Source organism: Anser anser, assembly GCF_964211835.1.
Source record: "Anser anser genome assembly, chromosome: 1".
NCBI classification, from domain to species: domain Eukaryota; kingdom Metazoa; phylum Chordata; class Aves; order Anseriformes; family Anatidae; genus Anser; species Anser anser.
The window spans coordinates 167,180,727-167,199,873 of record NC_139720.1 but is presented as its reverse complement, the minus strand read 5'-3'; the positions used below and the strand labels follow the sequence as shown (position 1 = coordinate 167,199,873).

The 19,147-nt window shown below is 43.0% G+C and overlaps 1 protein-coding gene across 8 annotated transcripts in view; it reads left to right on the top strand.

Annotated features, from left to right (window-relative positions):
- The window catches only part of ACOD1 (aconitate decarboxylase 1), a 35,257-nt gene that overhangs the window by 12,936 nt on the left and 3,174 nt on the right, over nt 1-19,147 (top strand). For 5 of the 8 annotated variants that reach the window (XM_083820557.1, XM_083820555.1, XM_083820556.1 and 2 more), the window contains 4 exons: nt 6,588-6,700; nt 15,107-15,268; nt 16,388-16,477; nt 18,297-18,502. In XM_083820557.1, the coding sequence (XP_083676683.1) occupies nt 15,191-15,268; nt 16,388-16,477; nt 18,297-18,502 (374 nt within the window). In that variant the 5' untranslated portion in view covers nt 6,588-6,700; nt 15,107-15,190. Of the gene's footprint in view, nt 1-6,587; nt 6,701-10,086; nt 12,227-12,891; nt 13,679-13,737; nt 14,689-15,106; nt 15,269-16,387; nt 16,478-18,296; nt 18,503-19,147 lie in introns of those variants that run through there. The other 3 variants (XM_083820558.1, XM_083820552.1, XM_083820559.1) reach the window with 3 other exon arrangements.

Sequence of the window (19,147 nt, the reverse complement as noted above, 5' to 3'; positions counted from 1 at the left end):
GAGGCAGTGAAGTCTTTTGAAGTTTCCTCTCTCTCTCTAATCAGTCCCATTAGAACAAGTAGATCTGAGCTTCAAAGGTAGCAGGGCTTGTCAAAGAAAAAAGCTGCCTGCTCCTCAAACCGTGGATGGCAGCTTCACGTCCCAGGGTGGGATTTCCCACATAAGGCTGCACAGTATCAGCATGGTGGGCATGATTACACAGCAAGTTCTGCACTCAGATTTCTTTGAAGGGCTTACACATACTCCCTAAGTTATTATTGATCCTGTCCGTTTGACAAGACTTTCAAAGACTTGAAAAGATGCTCAGTAGAGCATACTTCTTAGCTTGATCCCTCACCTGTAAAGTCTAGATGAGTCCACAGACTTGCTCCATTTGAACTGTTTTCTCTAGTTCTTTAGCTACATATATATACAAATGAAAGTAATTGTCGTCTTTTCTTATTAAATGCCTGTAAATTGTTGTTATTATATTATTCCTACAAGGCTTTTCCAAGAACTTCCCTACATTAAAGGGATTAGAGACTTTTGTGTAGGAGAGATGTGGTGTTTAAGTTTGTCCACCTCACTAGACAGCATTATTAATAATGGCATTTATTGACTATGGGGAAACAGAAGGTTAAGTGATTTTCAGTATTTTGCCAAAGCTGATCCATTTTTTCTGCAACCCGTCATTTCTAGAATTTTGTTTTTGCAAAAAGGAAAAAAAATAGTATTGCATGTTTCTTTGCTTCATTTTTAACTCCAGCTTTATACTTCTGCAATTTAAATATGAACATCTCTTATATTTCAACAAAAAAACGGTGCTCAGTATACTTTTCTTCTGATGTGTTAATTAAATTGTATATCTCAGTGTACAGCTTTCCCAGTGAGTGACCCTATTTCCAGTATTTGCAACTGAATTTCCATCATGCTTGAGCAACGACTTGTGAGTGTTGCAATCCCCTTGCAGTCATAACCATAAGCCTGGGAATCATCTCTGAAGTATGACTTATTTTCATGGTCTATTTGGAGACTAGCTATGCTAATCCAGGAAGATTTTCAGAATTCAAAGCAGACTGTAAGTAGTGTGTCTGTAAACAGTGTATACACAGATGTTTCTCCGGTCTTTACCGAAATATTAATCAAATGGCACTATTAGAATCTGCCCCTGTACTTGTTAAAAACATTTTTCCAAGTAGTATTAAGTTGAGTTAGAGGTCGGCTTAGGCAGGATGGGTGAACTTGGTAAATCACGAATCTCAAGAGGTCATCTTCCAATCCACCTCTGCAAATAGGCAAGATAAGAAACCTTGGACTAATCCTGGCAGACACAAGTGTGATGCACTGGAAAGGACTCCAGTGAAGGAACTTCAATGATATTCTTATGTAAGCTATTTTAATGTTTGAGTACCTGGCGCTCTTCCTGTTATAAAGCTTTTTTTTTTATTACTTTTTTTTGGTTGGTTGGTTTTTTTCACATTTTTCATATCTTTGATATATATTTTGTAGATTTCTTTTCGGTATTCTCAGCAATGTTGCTCAACATCCTCTTCTTTGTAAAACATACAGATTATGTTTCTGCATCATGCACCCTTATATGTTGCACTTTTGCATTAAAGCTAAATCAGTCGGAAGGTTAGCTGCTGCCAAAATGAACCACCCTACATTTCTCCACACTCAGCTAGCCGTTGTGTGATTGTGATGAACCAGTTCAGAGAACAAAGTGGAGAATTTTCGGTTCTTTTGCAAAATAAATTTTCTGCTGACTTAGTTCACTGAATTAACTTCCCAGGAGAGGCATCATACAAGTGCAAGTGGTTGGACTGGCTTAGCTGTAATGTGAAACCATACTACTTCTCTCTTCTAGCCTAAATAAACATCCTCATGCCTCCTTCACAGGCCATTTTTTTCTAAGCTTCTTACCATTCTGTATTGTCTCTGTGTATCTTTTTTCATATGGTGCGTTTAACAATTGTGTGCTCCAACGAATGTTTAAAATTTATGATTCAGTTATCAGTGAACAATTAATCAGGTTAACAAGATTTGTGGTTGCTCATATGCTCCTCTGCCTGTTTTTCTACACCTAATTTGTGTGTGTCATTACTGTGACTTTGCCTACCTGTATAATAATTGCACTCGCAAGGTAGATGGATAAACACAAGTGTATCATCCTGTGCCATGCTTTTTCAGTTTAAGGAAGGTCATTCTGATCTGCACCCTCCCCTATGCTGTCACTGCTCATGTGGCCATCTCATCATGTTCAACTCTAACTTAGGACATTCCAGCACAACCTCAGTCAAGTATTTCTCTAGGTGGAGAACATCTTTTCCCATAATATCCCTTCAGTTTTGCCGTGTGTATGCACTGAGATACCCTGAGAGCAGGTATATGACAGACTCACACTGTCTTCCATGTAATCTAAACTCTGGGGTTGAATGGCTTCATGCAAGTTGGTTTTTTTGTTTGTTTGTTTTGTTTTGTGGCAATCTATTGGAATAAGATGTTAAGATTTGCTGTATTCTGTCTTTTAGATATTTATAAATGCTTTATTTTTCCTAGTATGGGTTCACTCCTGATTCATACTCATTTAGTTCTCTCAACACAATCCAGAGCCTTGAAGAATTTGTTTCTACTTCTCAAGCCATCACCTTCTGAAGTCATATAGTCAACTGAGAAGTTTTTACTATAATAGTTGCTCTCTCTAATCACTGCAGAAATGCAGCAGATGTGAAGCCTGAGGATACAGAAACAGCAGCATTAAGGCAACAAGGGTCCCAAATATATCTGGTCTGTTAAATCCCACTGCTTGTTTTAACAATTTTGAGGTGGGAGTGTGTGCTAGGTTGTCTGCTGTGGATGACACCCACACAGTAGAGAAGTCTTTGCCCATAATGACTCCTTCCTTGTCTGTTTAGCTGAACTCATATGCCACTGTAGACTGGGAAACCTGTGAGTTACTCTGTCCTGTGTAACCAGATTCTGTCTGGGCTGAGCTAGCTTGTTTCAGTCCTCCAGCAGAAACCCAGTGCATCTCAACCCATAGCCCCACCACGCTCTTGCGCTTTTCCATGTACCATGCCACCTTTGCAGAGCCTTGGTGCCTTGCTGTTGCAATGCTAAGGGAGCAGGCTGCAGAGCAGTCTTTTCATCTCTGGGGGATCCTCTTCTGGCAACATATAAGGGGGGGCCAGCTGAAGCCCACAGGTCGGCTCCCATGAACATGAGGAAACAGTTTACCGCAGGGGGATCAGCTGTTTCAACAAGTCATACTGGGCAAAAACCTTGTGCTGCCCAGGTGAGGTCAGTGCTGACAGAGCAGCCAGCTGCAAGAGGCACAGTGAAGTTCAGAAATGCCACTTCTGAAGGAAATTGTTGCTGGGCTTTCCTGCCCTCCCTGTGAAGTCTCTCACGTGGCTCTCAGAGTACAAAACAGCAGAGGCCTATGGGCAGGCCCTGGATTTTAGGCTCAGAGAAGATGTGGGCAAAGGGACCTTCACGCGTGGGCTCCCTACTGTAGGCTGCCTGGTGATGTGATGACACTGCGGAAGGACCCCCACGTAGCTCTCTATGCTGCTCGCCGCTTTGTGTATGAACGTAGTGAATTTTCAAAGCCCATCTTTCCTTATCCTTACAGGGAGTTCTTGGGGTCCGACCATATCTTTGTCGCAGCCCAGAAGCAGATTCTCCAACTCAATTTCCTCCTTCCCGCCTGCACCTTTTTTCTTGAACGTCCCTGAAGCACCAGGTCCTCCATCTGAAGCACTCACCCTAAGGGAGATTATTGAGGCTGATGACTTGTGGGACAAGGGAGAGAAGGTGGCTCACCTCTTTCCCAGTGCCACCGCCAGTCCTGACTGCTAGCCCCACCACGATCTCATTCCACGCTGATTTACACGCAGTCTGACCACAGATCACCAGCATCAGGGTGGCATCCACTCCTAGGGCATAAACTAGAGAGGACTTTTTTATAAATCTTTGGGGCTTGGCATCTTGCACTGGTATCAGGCGAGAGCTCCTCCTATCTGTCCTATGTCAGTAGGATTTGAGGGAGGAAGGAAGGAAGGATAATTTCTCCAGGTAAAAAAGAGATATAATAACAGGCAGTAAATACCACAGCATGCTGAGGGTGGGCCACAGACCCATCGACATTTTTCACTTGGAGTCAGTGAGCGTGCTTATAATACCACTGACTCCTGTATCTGTCTGGAAGCAGCATCAAGTGAAATAAGTATATAGCAAATGTAGCTGGGAAATAATTGCTGGTCTCAATTGCCAGTTCCATTTTCCAAGATGGCATTTAAATCAGCTGATAATTCTTGATGGCCTCGCCATTCAGGAGGAATGGCCATTCATGGCCTCAGCTCTGGATAGAAATAGAGCAGAGATACAAAACTAATACATTGAATTTCATGCAACAGAGACACCCAAAAGACAAGTGAGTTTCTTACTTTCTACCTTCCCTTAGCAATGATCTCCTTCCCACCTTTCTTGTAAACACATGACGAGTTCGCAGAGGTCTGATCACAAGCCCTTTCTCACACTACCAGACTCTTGAACATCTCTCTTTTGTTGTCCTACAGTTACGGTGGGGGCCTCACACCGCATACCCTTCTGGGATACAGGAATGAAAGCAGAGGTGGGGTTCATGATGCAAAATCGCAAACTTTGGAGCAGCTGTCTTAACAGGCACCATCTAGAAAAGGTTTCTGTGCCTACGTGAAAAGACTGTGTAAAGACAGTGCCTGAGAGTGGTCTGATCCTTGGAAGGAATTATATGCTTGGGATTGTTTGTTTGTTTGTTTTGGGTTTTTTCTTCTCAGCCACATCTCAAGAGCAGTCATCAACATGGTCAGTTCCCATGCTGGGAGGTTCCCAACAAGCCCCCAAGAAGAGAAGTCTCTAGTCAACTTCTTACTGTGTCTGAAAGAGACAGGCAGCATTTCTGACCAGAAGTGATGGCATGGACAGAATTAGGTCAGGAGCAGAGGACGAATAGCACAAAGCTCATCTGCCCTAGGTCTGCACACATGGCCAAGCAAGCAGAGGACGACAGCTCCAGCAGAGCCTGGCTCCAATGAAGGAAGAGATGTTGCCACCATACCAAGCAGCTCCTGCTCCAATTGTGCCAGGCAGCTGGGCAGAAGCCCCCAGATTTTGAACCGCTCTCTACTGACCAGAGGATTGGGAACATGTTATCCAAATGCCACCAGCAAAGAAAGAGAGATAGACAAAAAGCCATATAACGCTGGATCAGAGAGATGCTCAGGGCAGACAGCCTGGCCTGTGTGAGCTCATACCAAGGGCCAGCACCAGCGCAGTGACCACAATCCCCATGTGAACTGCAGTGGAGGGTGTGGACCTAAGTGCTGTGCTGAACTAAGTACTAATTTAGGCTCAGCTGCAAATACTGTCTGGGCAAACTGGTTACTCCTCCATCAAACAGCTCAGCAGATATTGCCCTGTACCAGCTCCATACAAAACACTAAGAGACCTGGGGTCTCTTTAATCCCCTTCTTCCTTTCCCTGCCCCACAAAGATTTGCTCTTCCAGCATCCTAAGGGACAGGACATGTTTTATTCCCATAAAGTCACATAGCTTTTCTTCCCTCTCCTCCCCCAGACAAGCATCCGCTTTCCCTGATTTTTACTGGATATGCCTCCCAGATTTGCAGGGAGCAGAAAAGTACGGGGAAATACACCTGGGCCTTGTTAGCACAGGGGGCAACAGGGTAGTGCAGGGTTGTTCTGTGCTTGGAAGGTGGAGAGTCCAGCTGCTTAGGGTAGTAGGGCAAGACACCAGGAAGCAGTGGGGGAAAAACAACTTCTCGGCATCAGCCACCTCGTTCCTCCTAACGAGCCCACCCTTTGGCAGCAGCAGCAGCTGCAGCGGAGGAACATAGAAGTACAAGGCAGGGATGGGTGGATCAGGCTTAAAAATAAAAAATAAAACACAGCTCTATCTTTTCATTCGCAGGCAACTTAGGCAGCAAGATGCCTCCTAAAAGTTGCCACCCAAGGAAGCTGCCTGCTTTTCTTTTAAAGTAAAAAAACAGCCTTGCATTGTTCCTGCCCTGTGTGTATCGTGTGTATCGTTAGTTGAACAGTATGACTCACGTCCCGCTGCGCTTGTGCTGATGTCTTAGGGTGGACCACAAAATCTCAGTATTCCTTCATTTGCGACTCAGTCAATTAGTTGAAGAAAAATATTCACCTCCTTTCTCTTCTGATTTTTCCTCCACAGTTTGATAAAATACCATAACTGAGCAAGCAAATAAAAAGGCAAAAAATACCCTAAAAGAAAACACAGACTTCCAAACAGACTTCATAACTGCCCAATTTGATAAAGAATGGAAACAGCCATACTGCAGAAATGGGAAACCTAATTGTAGAAAGGCAGAATAAAGATATTTTAGTTGCTTATTTTAAAACTAAAGTCATAGTGCTGCCATTGTGCCATTCAGAACAGTTATCAGAGTCAATAGGATAAGCTGTGGGGGTCGGTGGTGCAACTAACATTGTACATTCACAATGAATATGATGTTTAATTTTTTTTATTTTTTTATACTAAAAAATGCACTGACTCAGAACAGCATGTTTTTCTCCTTACAGCTAACTCCATTGCTCCTGCAACTTCCAGGGACACATGAGGAGGGACATCTTCAAATACTGTGGGGCAGGAAAAAGATAAATAAAATATTCATTGAACTCCACAACATCTGACAGTAGGTACCTTATTATGTGTATAGTTTTAAACCCTGCTGATGCTGAAGAGTCAACACAGATGATCAAAGGTTACAAAATCATTCCTTTCATTTTGTGAAAGTAGTTATTTTCCTTGATTTTTAATGCTTCCTGCATCTGTCTTAATCTACTATTCTGAAGATGAGTAATGTGGGGGAAAAGTAGTGTCATATAAATTCTAAAAAACAAGATTTCTTCAACTGCTGCTTATGTAAAAAGGACCAATTAAAATCAAATCATTAGCTTCTGTTTAAATGTTCCATTAGAAAAGTGTAATAGTATAAATGCTTTATGTATTTACAGCTCTTGTCTTCAAATATAACTTTTCTTCAGTTTTTTTTGCAGCTATTTCTCCATTTTAGAAATGTTGGTGTAATTATGCCCATTTTCTCTTTAGAGATGAATAGACAATCACAGTTAGAAATTCTCCAGCATGTTTTACAGTCTGAAACATGTAATACTTAATCTCACAACTAATAACCACCATGGCACGTTTTATAATTACACCACAAATCACAGACTGCCACATTTAATGTGTAATTTTAGGCTGTTTTGCAATATTTTTTGGCATTTTTAAAATCTTTCAGAGGTGGAAAATGCATGCTTTAACTATGTATAACCATAAATGCAGAAAAAGTCTTTGGTTACAGGAGTATGCTAAAAGAGACCACAAGATGCTAAAAGACAGCAAGACGCAGATACCTTGTGGGATACCTCAGTGAGAGCACATTGCCTGAGCAGATGATGCAGTCTCATATTGAGACAAAGAAAAAAATACATGTATATATATTTGACAGCCTTGCAGAATGAGCAGTACAATAGCAACAAGGATTCTGTGGCTTTTGCAGCATGGTTCGTTGTTTAAAATCCTTTCAGAGGGTTTGTATTTGGGAGGCACTAAGTAGATAGGAGGGGAGAGAGCATCTGCAGTGAAAGCTGGAGGAACAACTCTGCCAACACACAAATCATCTTCCAGTACCTGTCTCAAGTGCTTCTGCAGCTGCTGACAGGTAAATGATTGACTCCCATAAAATTCAGTGGATTTTTCACCCAAAGCCTATTTCTGTTTGAAGCAGTGTTTTATCATTCATTCCTTTTTTTCCTGCGTATGCTTTAGGTGTTATTTTAGAGCTTCCCATGCAGAAAAAAAGCTTGTGATGGTGACTGGGGTACTTTCCTAGGGGGCTCAAAATCCCTGAGCAGTACTTTAGATGCAGAGAGGTTCTTATACCCTGTAATTAATGTTGTAGCTTTTTCTATACTTGATCGAGATATCCACATCTCTCTCCTGGACTGCCAGCACAGTGAACGGGTGCATTGTGACATGTGGGCCTTGCTCTGAAAGAATCAGGAAGGTGTCCTTGCTGGGCACCTTTATACGTAGGATGCAGCAGTTTACTGCAGTGACTAATGCTTCAATTGCACTACAGAGTTCTGCTGGTTATTTAATTAAAACTGCCACATCCCTACATGCATTCACACCAGTTTGGCTTCTGCTAATCAAGCTGAATTTTTGCTAGTCGAGTAATATCACCCCCCCCCCCAAATGACACAAGTCCTGCAATGACACCCAGCTGTGTGTTCACCACTTAATGTAGACATCACTGACTACTCTTTGATGAAGAGGGCATTGTGTGAGATACAGGCTGCTCCAGGCTGCCACCGTCATCAGCAAAGGGAAGTTGTCTCAAAGTCCATGCACACACTGCAAGTCTATGTGATATCCTATACCCGGTGCTGTTATTCAGACCAGAGGCCATGCCGTATGGAAACCCTACAGCCACCTGCTGCTAGCTGTGGTAACCCCATTTCTTTAGAGGTGATCGATCTGTCTTGGACAAGATCTTGTGTGGTAATCCCATTCATGTTTGGTACCGCTGTCTTACAACTCATGCAAGCAAATCAACATATACAAGCTTCATTGGGCTGTGTGGACGTGTCTTTAGAAGTAGCAGCTCTAATTTATGAAGGAGAAAAGAACAGTGTATTGTAGACCTGGTGTATTGACTTGTAGCAACCTTTGCCAGAATAAGGCTCGGCACTTCCAAGATTTGCTGTGTGGAGTTTGAAAAAAAAAGAAGGAAAATAAAAAAAAAGGAAACGAGAATGTTGTAACTCATCAGAGATTGCAGTTGTCCTTGGTTGTGCAAGTATGTGAATAAGAGAACTGCTATAGACTAGAAATTACCAGAACTATATGTTTTGTGGTGCAATCATTGCCCATTGCTGTGTAGTGTTGCTGCCTTGACAGTCTGGCTGGAGCAGTAACTGCTGTTGCAGTGAAGGCAGGGCTGGACAAGAAGAGGCACGGGAGGGCGTTATGATAGTGGGGCAGAATTACAGGATCCCAAGATTTATGGCTGTACGGCTGTTAACGGGATCTAGATCAAGCCATCTATTCCAGGTGAGATTCTGCCCCTAACAAAATTCTCACTTCTTGACTGTACTTAAAATATATCTCAATAGAGGTGAAAGGCCCAGGTCCTGCAATTAGAAGGCGTCTAATGATCATTAAGAATAGTGGAGGCTCAGTAAACAAAGCACATTAGTACCAGTCTCCCAATTTCTTGTGTTAGTGCAGCCCATGAACAAGGTCACATCTTAAAAATTGGCTTAGAAGACAGTAAGCTTGGCCTGTGTATTTTGTCATAATTTTTTTATATTTCTTTAGGACAAAAGGAGCATCATACTGAGGGCAGATACTGTTTTCAGTTGCAAACACACAGCTTGCAGGTGCGGGCGCAGTTTAGCCTAAAATAACTGGAGGCAAAAGGAAGAAAAAGCAGCTTAAATATGTGATGTCAGCAGGAGAAAATGGGCCCTGTGGGGCACTCGTTTTCTAAAGCCGTGTTCTGTAATCAGCACAGCTCATTACTGTAGCCACGCACAATGTTACAAATGGCATTTTGATGAATGCATTTTGTCTTTCCATCACGCTTGCTAGTTAACAATTTTTCTGCCCAAATTGCTGAACCATGCACATTGTGTCAAAGAAGAGGCAAGCAGCAGATTCCCTTTGTCAGGAGTGGACAGCCTGTGCCAAACTCTCAGTCAGTCATTTTCGACCTTCTTCTATTTAGACCCCTACAAATTCTCCCGTGGAGGTACAGGACTTTGTATAGATGCCTTCTACCCCTGCAGTGATAACCATACTGCTTTCTGTTCCCTCTCAGGCTACAGTGTACTCCTGACTTGAAGGTCTGTAGACCCAATTTTGTAAATCAGTCTCCCAAGCAATTTAATTTTGTGCATTTACAGCTTTACTTTCTTTTTTTTTTTTTTTACTAAAAAAAAAAAAAAAAAGAAAAGTCACTTTCTCATAATAACTCAGTTCAGTCCCTAAAAATACTGATGCTATTTTTGCAAAGTATTGGACAATCCATACTGGAACCAAAGTCAAAGAAGGAAGTGACCGTGTATCTGAAATCAGCCAGTGAATAGGGTGTGACAACAAATCACATTACAAAGCATATCACATGTTCTGGCTCCCATCTGAATTCACTTTGGGGTCTCGACATGGGCGTAAAGGCAGCTGGGCCTCTGCACTTCTTTCCTGTAATTGGTGTTTCTAAATGTCAAGTGGTAATAACATATTGTAAGCTGGCAGTTACGGCACACACCTTGTTTTGAGGCCAGATGGGTTGCTGATGGAGGATGCAGTCCTACAGGCTGGCACTGCACTGTGCAGTTTAGAGATGGAAAGAGTAACGAGCCTTTTTTTGTTCCATTCTGACTGCGGGCTTTAGTCATTAGAGTAATAAATTAGAGCAATCAGGAGTTACGTTGCTGCATAGTTTTCTCATATTTTTCATCTGTTCAGCTGTATTCACAGTTCCCTCCACTGGAGATGGCAGAGGAAATGCAAAGGGTCCCAAATTGCTAACGTCAGAAAACTTCCCAGATATAATTAGTAACACTGAGGGGTCAAGAAGATGCTCAAATTTCACTTCTGTCTCGCTCTTTCCCAAAGAAGGGGGTGAAAATGAGAAATGGAATGGGATTATAAATGATATCCCAAGAGTGAAGGAAAAAGAGGGCTGAAAAAGGACTGACTTGAGGGGTTGAATATGTTTTGTTTAATATGTTATTTTATGGTGGTCAAGCACTGAAATAGGGTGCCCAGAGAGGTTGTGGAGCCTCCATCCTTGGCGAGACTCAAAACCCAACTGGACAAAGCTTGGGGCAACAAACTCTGGGTGGCCGTGCTGGTGAGAGAGGTTGGACTAGATGGTCTCCGGAGGTCCCTTCCAACCTCGATGACTCTGTGATTTTGTGGTACTGTAATTTAGATATTTTCTTCCACTTTTTTTCTGGAGGAAAGAGTGAGCTGGAAGAACAAAAAGAGAAAGGTAACAAAACCTTTCCCTTTTTCAGTCTAATAGCATTAACTTCTATTAACCTTTCTTTACTGTTGCCAACCTTGTCAATATGAGCGATCCTGTTAGCTGGGCTGGATTTTTATGCTCCGATGTCAGGGCCAAAGATAAATTTTCTGCACATCCAGGCTGCCTCCGAGGTTTCCCTTGGTGTGGAAATGGAAAGGCAAGAAATAAGCACTGATGTACCTGCAGGTTCTGTTTCCCCATGGTGCCAGGATTTGACCAAAGTGCACATCTCGCCCAGGAGCTATGAAAAGCAGTTGGGATGTTTTATGTAGATGTAGGTTATGCATGCATGAGTGAGGAAGCTGTGGTGTACTCACAGGGAAATGCGTGTGGGAAGAGGGTTAGTAGCCATGCTGAACAGCTGCTCACGTTTAAGAGAAGGACAGGACCAAGGTTTTAAATGGAGCCTGTGCATAATGCACAGTACGGAAGCATGAATGTGTTTGTAGGGCTGGGTTTTCGGAGTCGTGGGCCCTGGGCTCTTTGGCTAGATCCATGAACAGACACACCGCCAGTTCTATCATTTAAGGCACTCTGATACCCACTGCAATTTCCAGCCTCAAGTTAGGCACCCAGAGATGACATCCTGTTCTGGGTCTGAGGCGGGGAGGGGACATCACCAGGGCAGCTGGCCTAAACCAACCAAAGGGATAGTCCATGCCATGTGATGTCACACTCAGCAGTAAAAGGTGGAAAAAGGAAGAAGGGGGGGGGTGGGCTCTGGTTGTGAAAACATCTGTCCTCCCAAACAACGGCTACATTCATTGAGGCCCTGCTTCAAGGATGTGGTCAAGCATCGCTTGTTGGTGGGAAGTAGAGAGTAATTTCTTTCCTCTGTGCCTCCATATGCCTTTGCTTTTGTTTTGTTTTGTTGTTGTTGTTGTTGTTTTGGTTTGGTTTTTTCCCTTTCCCCCTTTTCCTTTTCCCTTTAGTTAATTCACTTAATTAATAATTTTCCCTTAATAATTATTTTTCCTTTAATTAAATTATCCTTATCTCAACATGGGTTGTGTTTTCCCTTTCTTCTTCCCCTCGTCTTCAGAGGAGGAGGAGTGAGAGAGCGGTTGTGGTGGAGTTTGGCTGCCTAGCAAGGCAAACCCACCACAAATCCATTACACACAGGTAAAATAAGCAGATGTCTGGGTTGGAGCTGTCTGAGGAACAACTGATGCCCTCCTGTCTCTTTTTACATGCCCGTGCCCTCCCCAGATCTCACACAATACTGCTAGCCCTATTCCTATCTCCCTCTGCTTATACTGCAAGATTTAATTTTGCATTTCTGAAGCAATGAATCATTTTTTTCTGACAGCTGAGAATCCTGGACCGGCTCTGTAGGTAGGCTGGATGCAGAAAGGGGTCTGCTGAGCATCACAGGGAGAACTACATGTCCAGGGACAGGAGCAGGGAGAGCATTCAACCTGGGACAGGACTGTCCCTTTCTGTCGTAGTTAGGTCCACTCAAACCAATGTTAAACCTCATCTGTAGATCCATGCGGTTCTCTGTCTGGAAGCACTCAGGAGTTGGAGAAAGCTTTACAAAATGATTTAAGGCTGGATTTAAAGGGCTGAGGCTCCTCTAAGTAGGTTTTAGGCCGTGAACACCTAAGTGCAAGACTGAGACTCTGAAAAGATATGCTACTTTGCTCCCTAATCCAGAACGTGCCCAAACTTCAGACATATTTTCATTTTTAATTCCAATTTATTTAGTGGCCTCCATTCATGCTGTTCTGGGATCTGCTGCATTCCTGATGGGATGGATGGGCATGGATTTCTCTACCTTGTAGTAGTCTGAGACTCTCACAGCAGTGAAAACCCTAAATCGGCAATGGGAGAAGTGCCTCCTTCCTCAGGGAAGTCATCCTTGCCTGAGATGCAGAAAGCTTGCCAGTAGGAAAGAATCTGATTTATTTGCTCTCATATCGTGATTCATGGTTTTAAAGCACTATCAAATGCCAGGAGACGCTAACCCAGCATATGGTCTGAAATTCTGATGGTAGACAATACCCATGTCTGAACTGCATGTATTACACAGGACACAGATGTAGTGACAGGAAATAAAATATATATAATAGGACGTTTAAGTTAAAACAGCCTTTGCCACCCCGTATTCTGGTGCTGGGTTGATTTCTGTCCCGGCCAGTAAAGTTATCCACAGTGTACCGTGGTTCCCCAAGGTCAGCCTGACACACCTGGTGACCTCTTCTCTCCATGCTCCCAAATGTAAGGTATTCAAATCAATATACTAGTTTCTATCTGGTGATAAAACATCACATATATTAGTTCACTCGTGACATGTGAATGTGACTGGGAAAGTCCTATCCATGTCCACACGTTCCAGCAGTTTACAGTATAGTTAGTCAGAGGAAAGTTGAAAGTGAAGAAAAAGGAACATTTCCAGGCAGAGGAGGAAATGGGCAGGACAAGATGAACACCAGAACAGGCTTAATATGCCCTCCCCCACCCCAAACACACGTATATAAGTAGTGAAAGAGTGATTTCCCCAGCTCCCTGGCTATCACTCATTTGCTGCTTCTCTCTGGGACCACGCACCATCCCTCCAAGATGTTGGCAAAGGTACTGTCTTGTTTCTTTGCACTGTAAGGTGAACTTTTCTGTGTAAGCATTTGTTGTACCCTCACTGTTCATGTTCAGTGGGCGTGCATCACGCTGTGGGATATGTGGTTCACCTGCTTGCAATGCCCTGTGTTCCTCAAGACAGTTTTAATGCTTTATCACTGAGCTCAGTGAGAACTTACCTGAAATAATGGATTCCCATCCTTGGAGGTGTTCAAGGCCAGGCTGGGTGGAGCTTTGAGCAACCTGGTCTGGTGGGAGGTGTCCCTGCCCGTGGCAGGGGGATTGGAAGCAGATGACCTTTGAGGTCCCTTCCAACCCAAACCATTCTGTGATTCCATGATTCTGTGATTGATTCTATATAGTTCTGGTCAACATTGCCAGGAGAGAGAAATCCAGTTAGAAGAGTGCAATGAAAAGCTACTAGCATAGTAGGGGCGAGCCTGTATTAAAAAGGAGAGAGCAGCACAGTTCAGTTTATTTAACTTAGGCAAATGAAGGCCAAGAGGAAATACTATCACTGTGTGTGGATATGTGCAAGGGAGTAGAGGAAAGGGAAGGAGGAGAGTAAGTGGGAAGAGATGATTTCCAGAGGAACTTTCTAATTGAGATATTAACAGCAGCTAACAGCTCCAGTCAAGAAGAAGCAGGCTGTTTGCATAATGGGTCAGTGCTCAATGGGAAAATTAAAAAAAGAAAGAGAGAGAAGCAACATAATTCCCAGATCAGCAGGACCCAGGATCAAGGAGTCACTGCTTTTTGTAGAGGCAAGACCTTGGCTTGGAGAAAAGCTGGAACTGCAGCTGAGCTGGAGTTCAGTGGGAGCTGGGAGCCTGGAGCAGCGGGTGCAAGGTAACGCTGCCAGGTCCCCTCCTGCTGAGCTCCAAGCTCAGCAAGGCTTGTGATAGTAGTCCTGCTTCTCGGGGAGATTAAATCCTGCCTCCTGGAGTGCTAGTGGCTGTGTGGGCCTGAACTGCCGCATTCCCACTGACTTCAGTTGCAATGAAAAGGTGCTATGGAAAGACAGGTGCTTTTTGCTTGTGTTTCTTTATATGTATCTATTATGTGTGTGTGTGTGTGTGTAACATATAAATATTTATATAAATATATATATATATGTCTTGCAAAGTCACATCACCTGCAGTACTTAGCCTCGAGGACTTAAGGAGGAAGCAGCAGAAATAGAGAACAGATAAGGACACAAAAGAAAGTAAAATCAAAACATAAATAACTATATGGCATTTCTGGGAATAAAAAGGGGAAGAAATCAGGCCTTTGTTTTGCTGATGCAATCCGTGCCAGCATGCTAAGCAGTAACCCCAGACAGAAAGAAAAAAAAAGAAGGAAGAAAAAGTGGGGTTTTTTTGTTTGTTTTGTGTTGTTTTTAATAAAGGAAAACATCTAATTTATTTATTTTTTCCCTCTCAGACAGTTACAGGAAACTTTGCCAATGTGATTCATGGTTTGAATGCAAACCACCTGACAGACCAAGTCATTCAGAGAAGCAAGCGAATGATTCTGGATACTCTGGGAGTAGGGCTTCTGGGGACCAGCACCGAGGTCTACCACAAAGTGAAACAGTACAGCAAAGTAAGTTTGGCATTCGTGGTATACACTAATGATTACCTACAGGAAAAGCAAAGGATAATATAAGCTACAAAGGGAAACTTTGTCATTGTGAAGTTATTTGGGGGTTGGAAAGAGGGAGGCAATGTTCTTCCCACTGGAGATGGGGAAACTTCATTGCTTGAGTTATTTTTAACTCTGGATGGGCAAAGCTCTGTGTAACAGACTGCATGCTAAGACTCCCCACCACAAGCAGAAAATAGTTTATTAAGAATCCCTTTCTTTCCTTCACCTATGAGATCTTATTAAAAGCACCAGCAAAGCAAACATTACTTAGCACTGGACTTTCCAAAATAAGGGACAGTTAAATGGATGAAAAGTTAGTATTGGGTTATTTTCAGTCCACAAAACATTACTGTCATCAGAGGTACATTGGCCATGTTTCTCCTCCAGTCTTGCACTGCTTGTGATAAAGGAATACTTGACCCCAAGGAGAGCCCTTCCCAACATAGGATTGCATCAGTGAGGATGGGATTTAGCCCCGTGTTTTACTGCTAATACATGGCTAGTTGGGCTCAGGCTACAGAACTCTGCGTGACAATAAGACTGCTCGCACAGATATCCCCCCTCCCAAACTGTGGTGGTTATTCCCTTTTGTTTAATTTCATAAAGATCTTTTGTTGGCGAAAAGATCTGAGCATCAAAAGCAGAGGAACAGCGCCCTTTAGAGCACGGGGGTACCGGCATCAGGAGGCCACATATCATTTACCAGGGTCTACTAAAATGTTGAAAGACATAACCTTTACCGGGAGATCTTCCCCAACAAGATGACTGCCCTGAGGGAATTGCTCATGAGCAGTGAGAAACGACACGGATGGCCAGAGGTTTTGTGGAGGTACTGAATGGCCAGGTCCATGCTGTTGGCCTGCCCCCTGTGATCTGCTTGGGTGGAAAGAGCCCTTGACAGAGGTCATCAGGAAATTGAGTTTCTTTTCATACTTTCCAATATAAAGGTATTTCTCCTATGAAAGGGAACAGTTGGGTCTCAAGAGAGTAGGATCTGATCTCAGTTACATCAGAGATACAGCGCACGTTTATCCTTGGTTTCAGGACTTTGAATTAATTGATGTCAATTTGTTCCAGATCTACAGCTCAGACATATCCAGTACCATCTGGGGCCACTTGGATTTCCGACTGCCTCCTCTGTATGCAGCTTTTGTGAATGGAGTGGCTGTAAGAGATGCTCTTTTATTTGCTCTTAAATCACACTAATTGATTCCATTCTCGCTCCAGAGAACAGCATGCTCCTAAAATCTTAGTTTACTTTATTCTTGTGCCTGAAGCCTACTACAAAACTTCACTAGTGTCTTTCCCTAATGTGCTTCAACTTTCTTCCAATGAGACCAGGCTCAAGGTATAATATATATCTGCATCCCTTACCTTTAATTTGGGATTCGGGGCTGTTTTCAAAGGTCAGAACTCTACAGCTTGCTGCTGCCTGGCTACAGCAACTGCATAACAAAGAGATGCTCCAGCTCTCACTGGTATCAGCAGATTTCACTCCAGCTTGCAAAGTATAGTAACAGAAAAACACAGATACAGACATATGCATGTATACATACACACATACAATGTATCACAGAACAATTTAATCTTCAGTCAGGCAGTTTGCAAAAGCCAGTTCTGGATTTTGGACGCACTTTGCCAGTAAAGCATGATTGGCTTCCCGGAAGTTTGTCTAAATTCAAATTTAGGCTGAAACCAGGTGAAATCAACAGATGCACCAAGAGGTGGGAGTGAACTAATTTGGCTATGATGCAAAACTAGAGAAGGTGACTAGCCATGGAAATGATACATTAAGCCTATCTAAATTCATTTGCCAACAGGACCAGAAGTCTTATCTGACACCTCATTTCCAGTGTAGAAAAAATTGTAAATGAGATACAGTACCTCTTAGTGAAGCCAACAGGAATGCAGCTTACAGGGTATCAGACAGTTTTCGCCATCCCACATGCAGGGTATCCTCACAGCTGGCATCAGGACTCTTCAGGGCAGGAACTTGATTTCCCTCTGTCTGTCCAGCAAGGCACTCCTTGCAGCCTGGCCTGGCGTTCGACAGAGGTGTGGATGCCCAGCATTGCAGGGCAAGAGCTGAGCACCGGGGAGCACTGCCACCTTGCCGGTTGGTAAATCTCTGAAGGAAGACGTGGGCAAATGGGTGCAAGGGTTCAGATTCTGAGGCATTACTGTATTAAAAATGCTGTTCCTGATGCTCTCTGGTCTTTAGGACTTACAGAAACACCTAAAAGCTGGGCTCTAGGTGTGGGAGAGAGAAGAGATCTCTGGATACTCTTAAGCTAAGCAGCTTGTCCCAATATTAAGATTGTAGATTTCTCCTGCTCCCAGGAGCTCCAGGCAGTCTGGCTCCTCATGCAACATGAGGATGTGCTCAAAATTCAGGCTAAAGTCTGATGTCCGTTTGCAGGCTTGTGCTGGTTGCACCAGAGAAGTTATTCTGATATAACTTTGTTAGTGGGGGTGGGCTTGGTCTGCTCTGGCTTTAGTGGGGTAAACTCTAATGCCAGCTTCAGTTGCAGCACAGGGGAAGTCAATTCATTATGTGTATATATTGTTCTGGGGGAAGTGAAAATTCACCATTCATATGGCAGACCTAAAATTGCTGCTATAATTATACCATAATTATATCATCTAATTAAAGCTGCAAACACTGCTGTAGAAGAGAAGAATCATTGTCAAACTGGTTTTAGACTGGTGCAACCTGAGTTAGAATTATGAATTAACCTGAGTTAGAATTATTATATATATATTTATTATAAAGCATGATAAATGCTTTATATTGCATTTCCACTTCTCACAGAGCCACATTGAGAGTAAAGGACTTAGAAGAAAGACCTTTTAAGTTTCACTTTCTAAGGAAAAACTAGTTTTTCAGTCTTTTTTACACCAGCTACACTATTTTCATTTGATTTATCCAGTCTTGCCAAGTCCGAGTTTATTGTTGATAACGAATCAAAGCTTCTCTTTCTGTTAGGTGCACTCAATGGATTTTGATGACACGTGGCATCCAGCCACACACCCCTCTGGGGCTGTGCTCCCTGCCGTGATTGCTCTCTCCGAGGCCTTTCCTCAGAAGAAAAAAATCTCAGGTCTTGACCTGCTCTTAGCTTTCAACGTGGGAATTGAGGTGCAAGGCAGGTTGCTACGCTTTTCCAATGAAGCCAGGAATATTCCAAAAAGGTACATAAAAATACTTCAAGTAAAAAGTTAAATGGAAGTGTTAATATACTTAATTAGATAGCACTTAATATACAAATAGCATAGTTAATCATATTTTCTGTTGTCGATCCAGCAATTTTGGAAAGCTTCAAGCAAATCTTAAACATGAATATACGTACATGTCTCCTTACTGCTTGGGTAATCGATTCCTTTTTGAGAGCATTGATCAGCTTACAAGAAGGCTCTGCTGATCTCTCTATTAATTAAAATCAGCAGCAGAGGAGCAACATTTACCAGCACAGGTCTAAAGATCTCAAGAACATATATGACCTTGCTCTCTTGCTCACTTGCTCTCAGCAGCCTGGAGTCACCTGTACTGGGCTCAGAGCAGAGCCCAAGAAGACAGGGTGGGGGAAATGCCCTCGAAGTATGGGGTGGACTAGATGTCTCCTTGGTAGCTCCTGTGTTTTCCTTCTACCAATTTTGCAAACCTGGTTCAGAATAATAGACCTTGCATCCTCCAGTATGTGTAATTTATAGATGAGGAAAAACTATGATGCTTTTGCGATTTTCCTGTTCAGTTTACCTTGACTTATGAGCACTTCTAACTTTCCAGTTGCTTTCTGGGAAGGCCCTATTACAAGTGCTATTATTCCAGCTCAACTT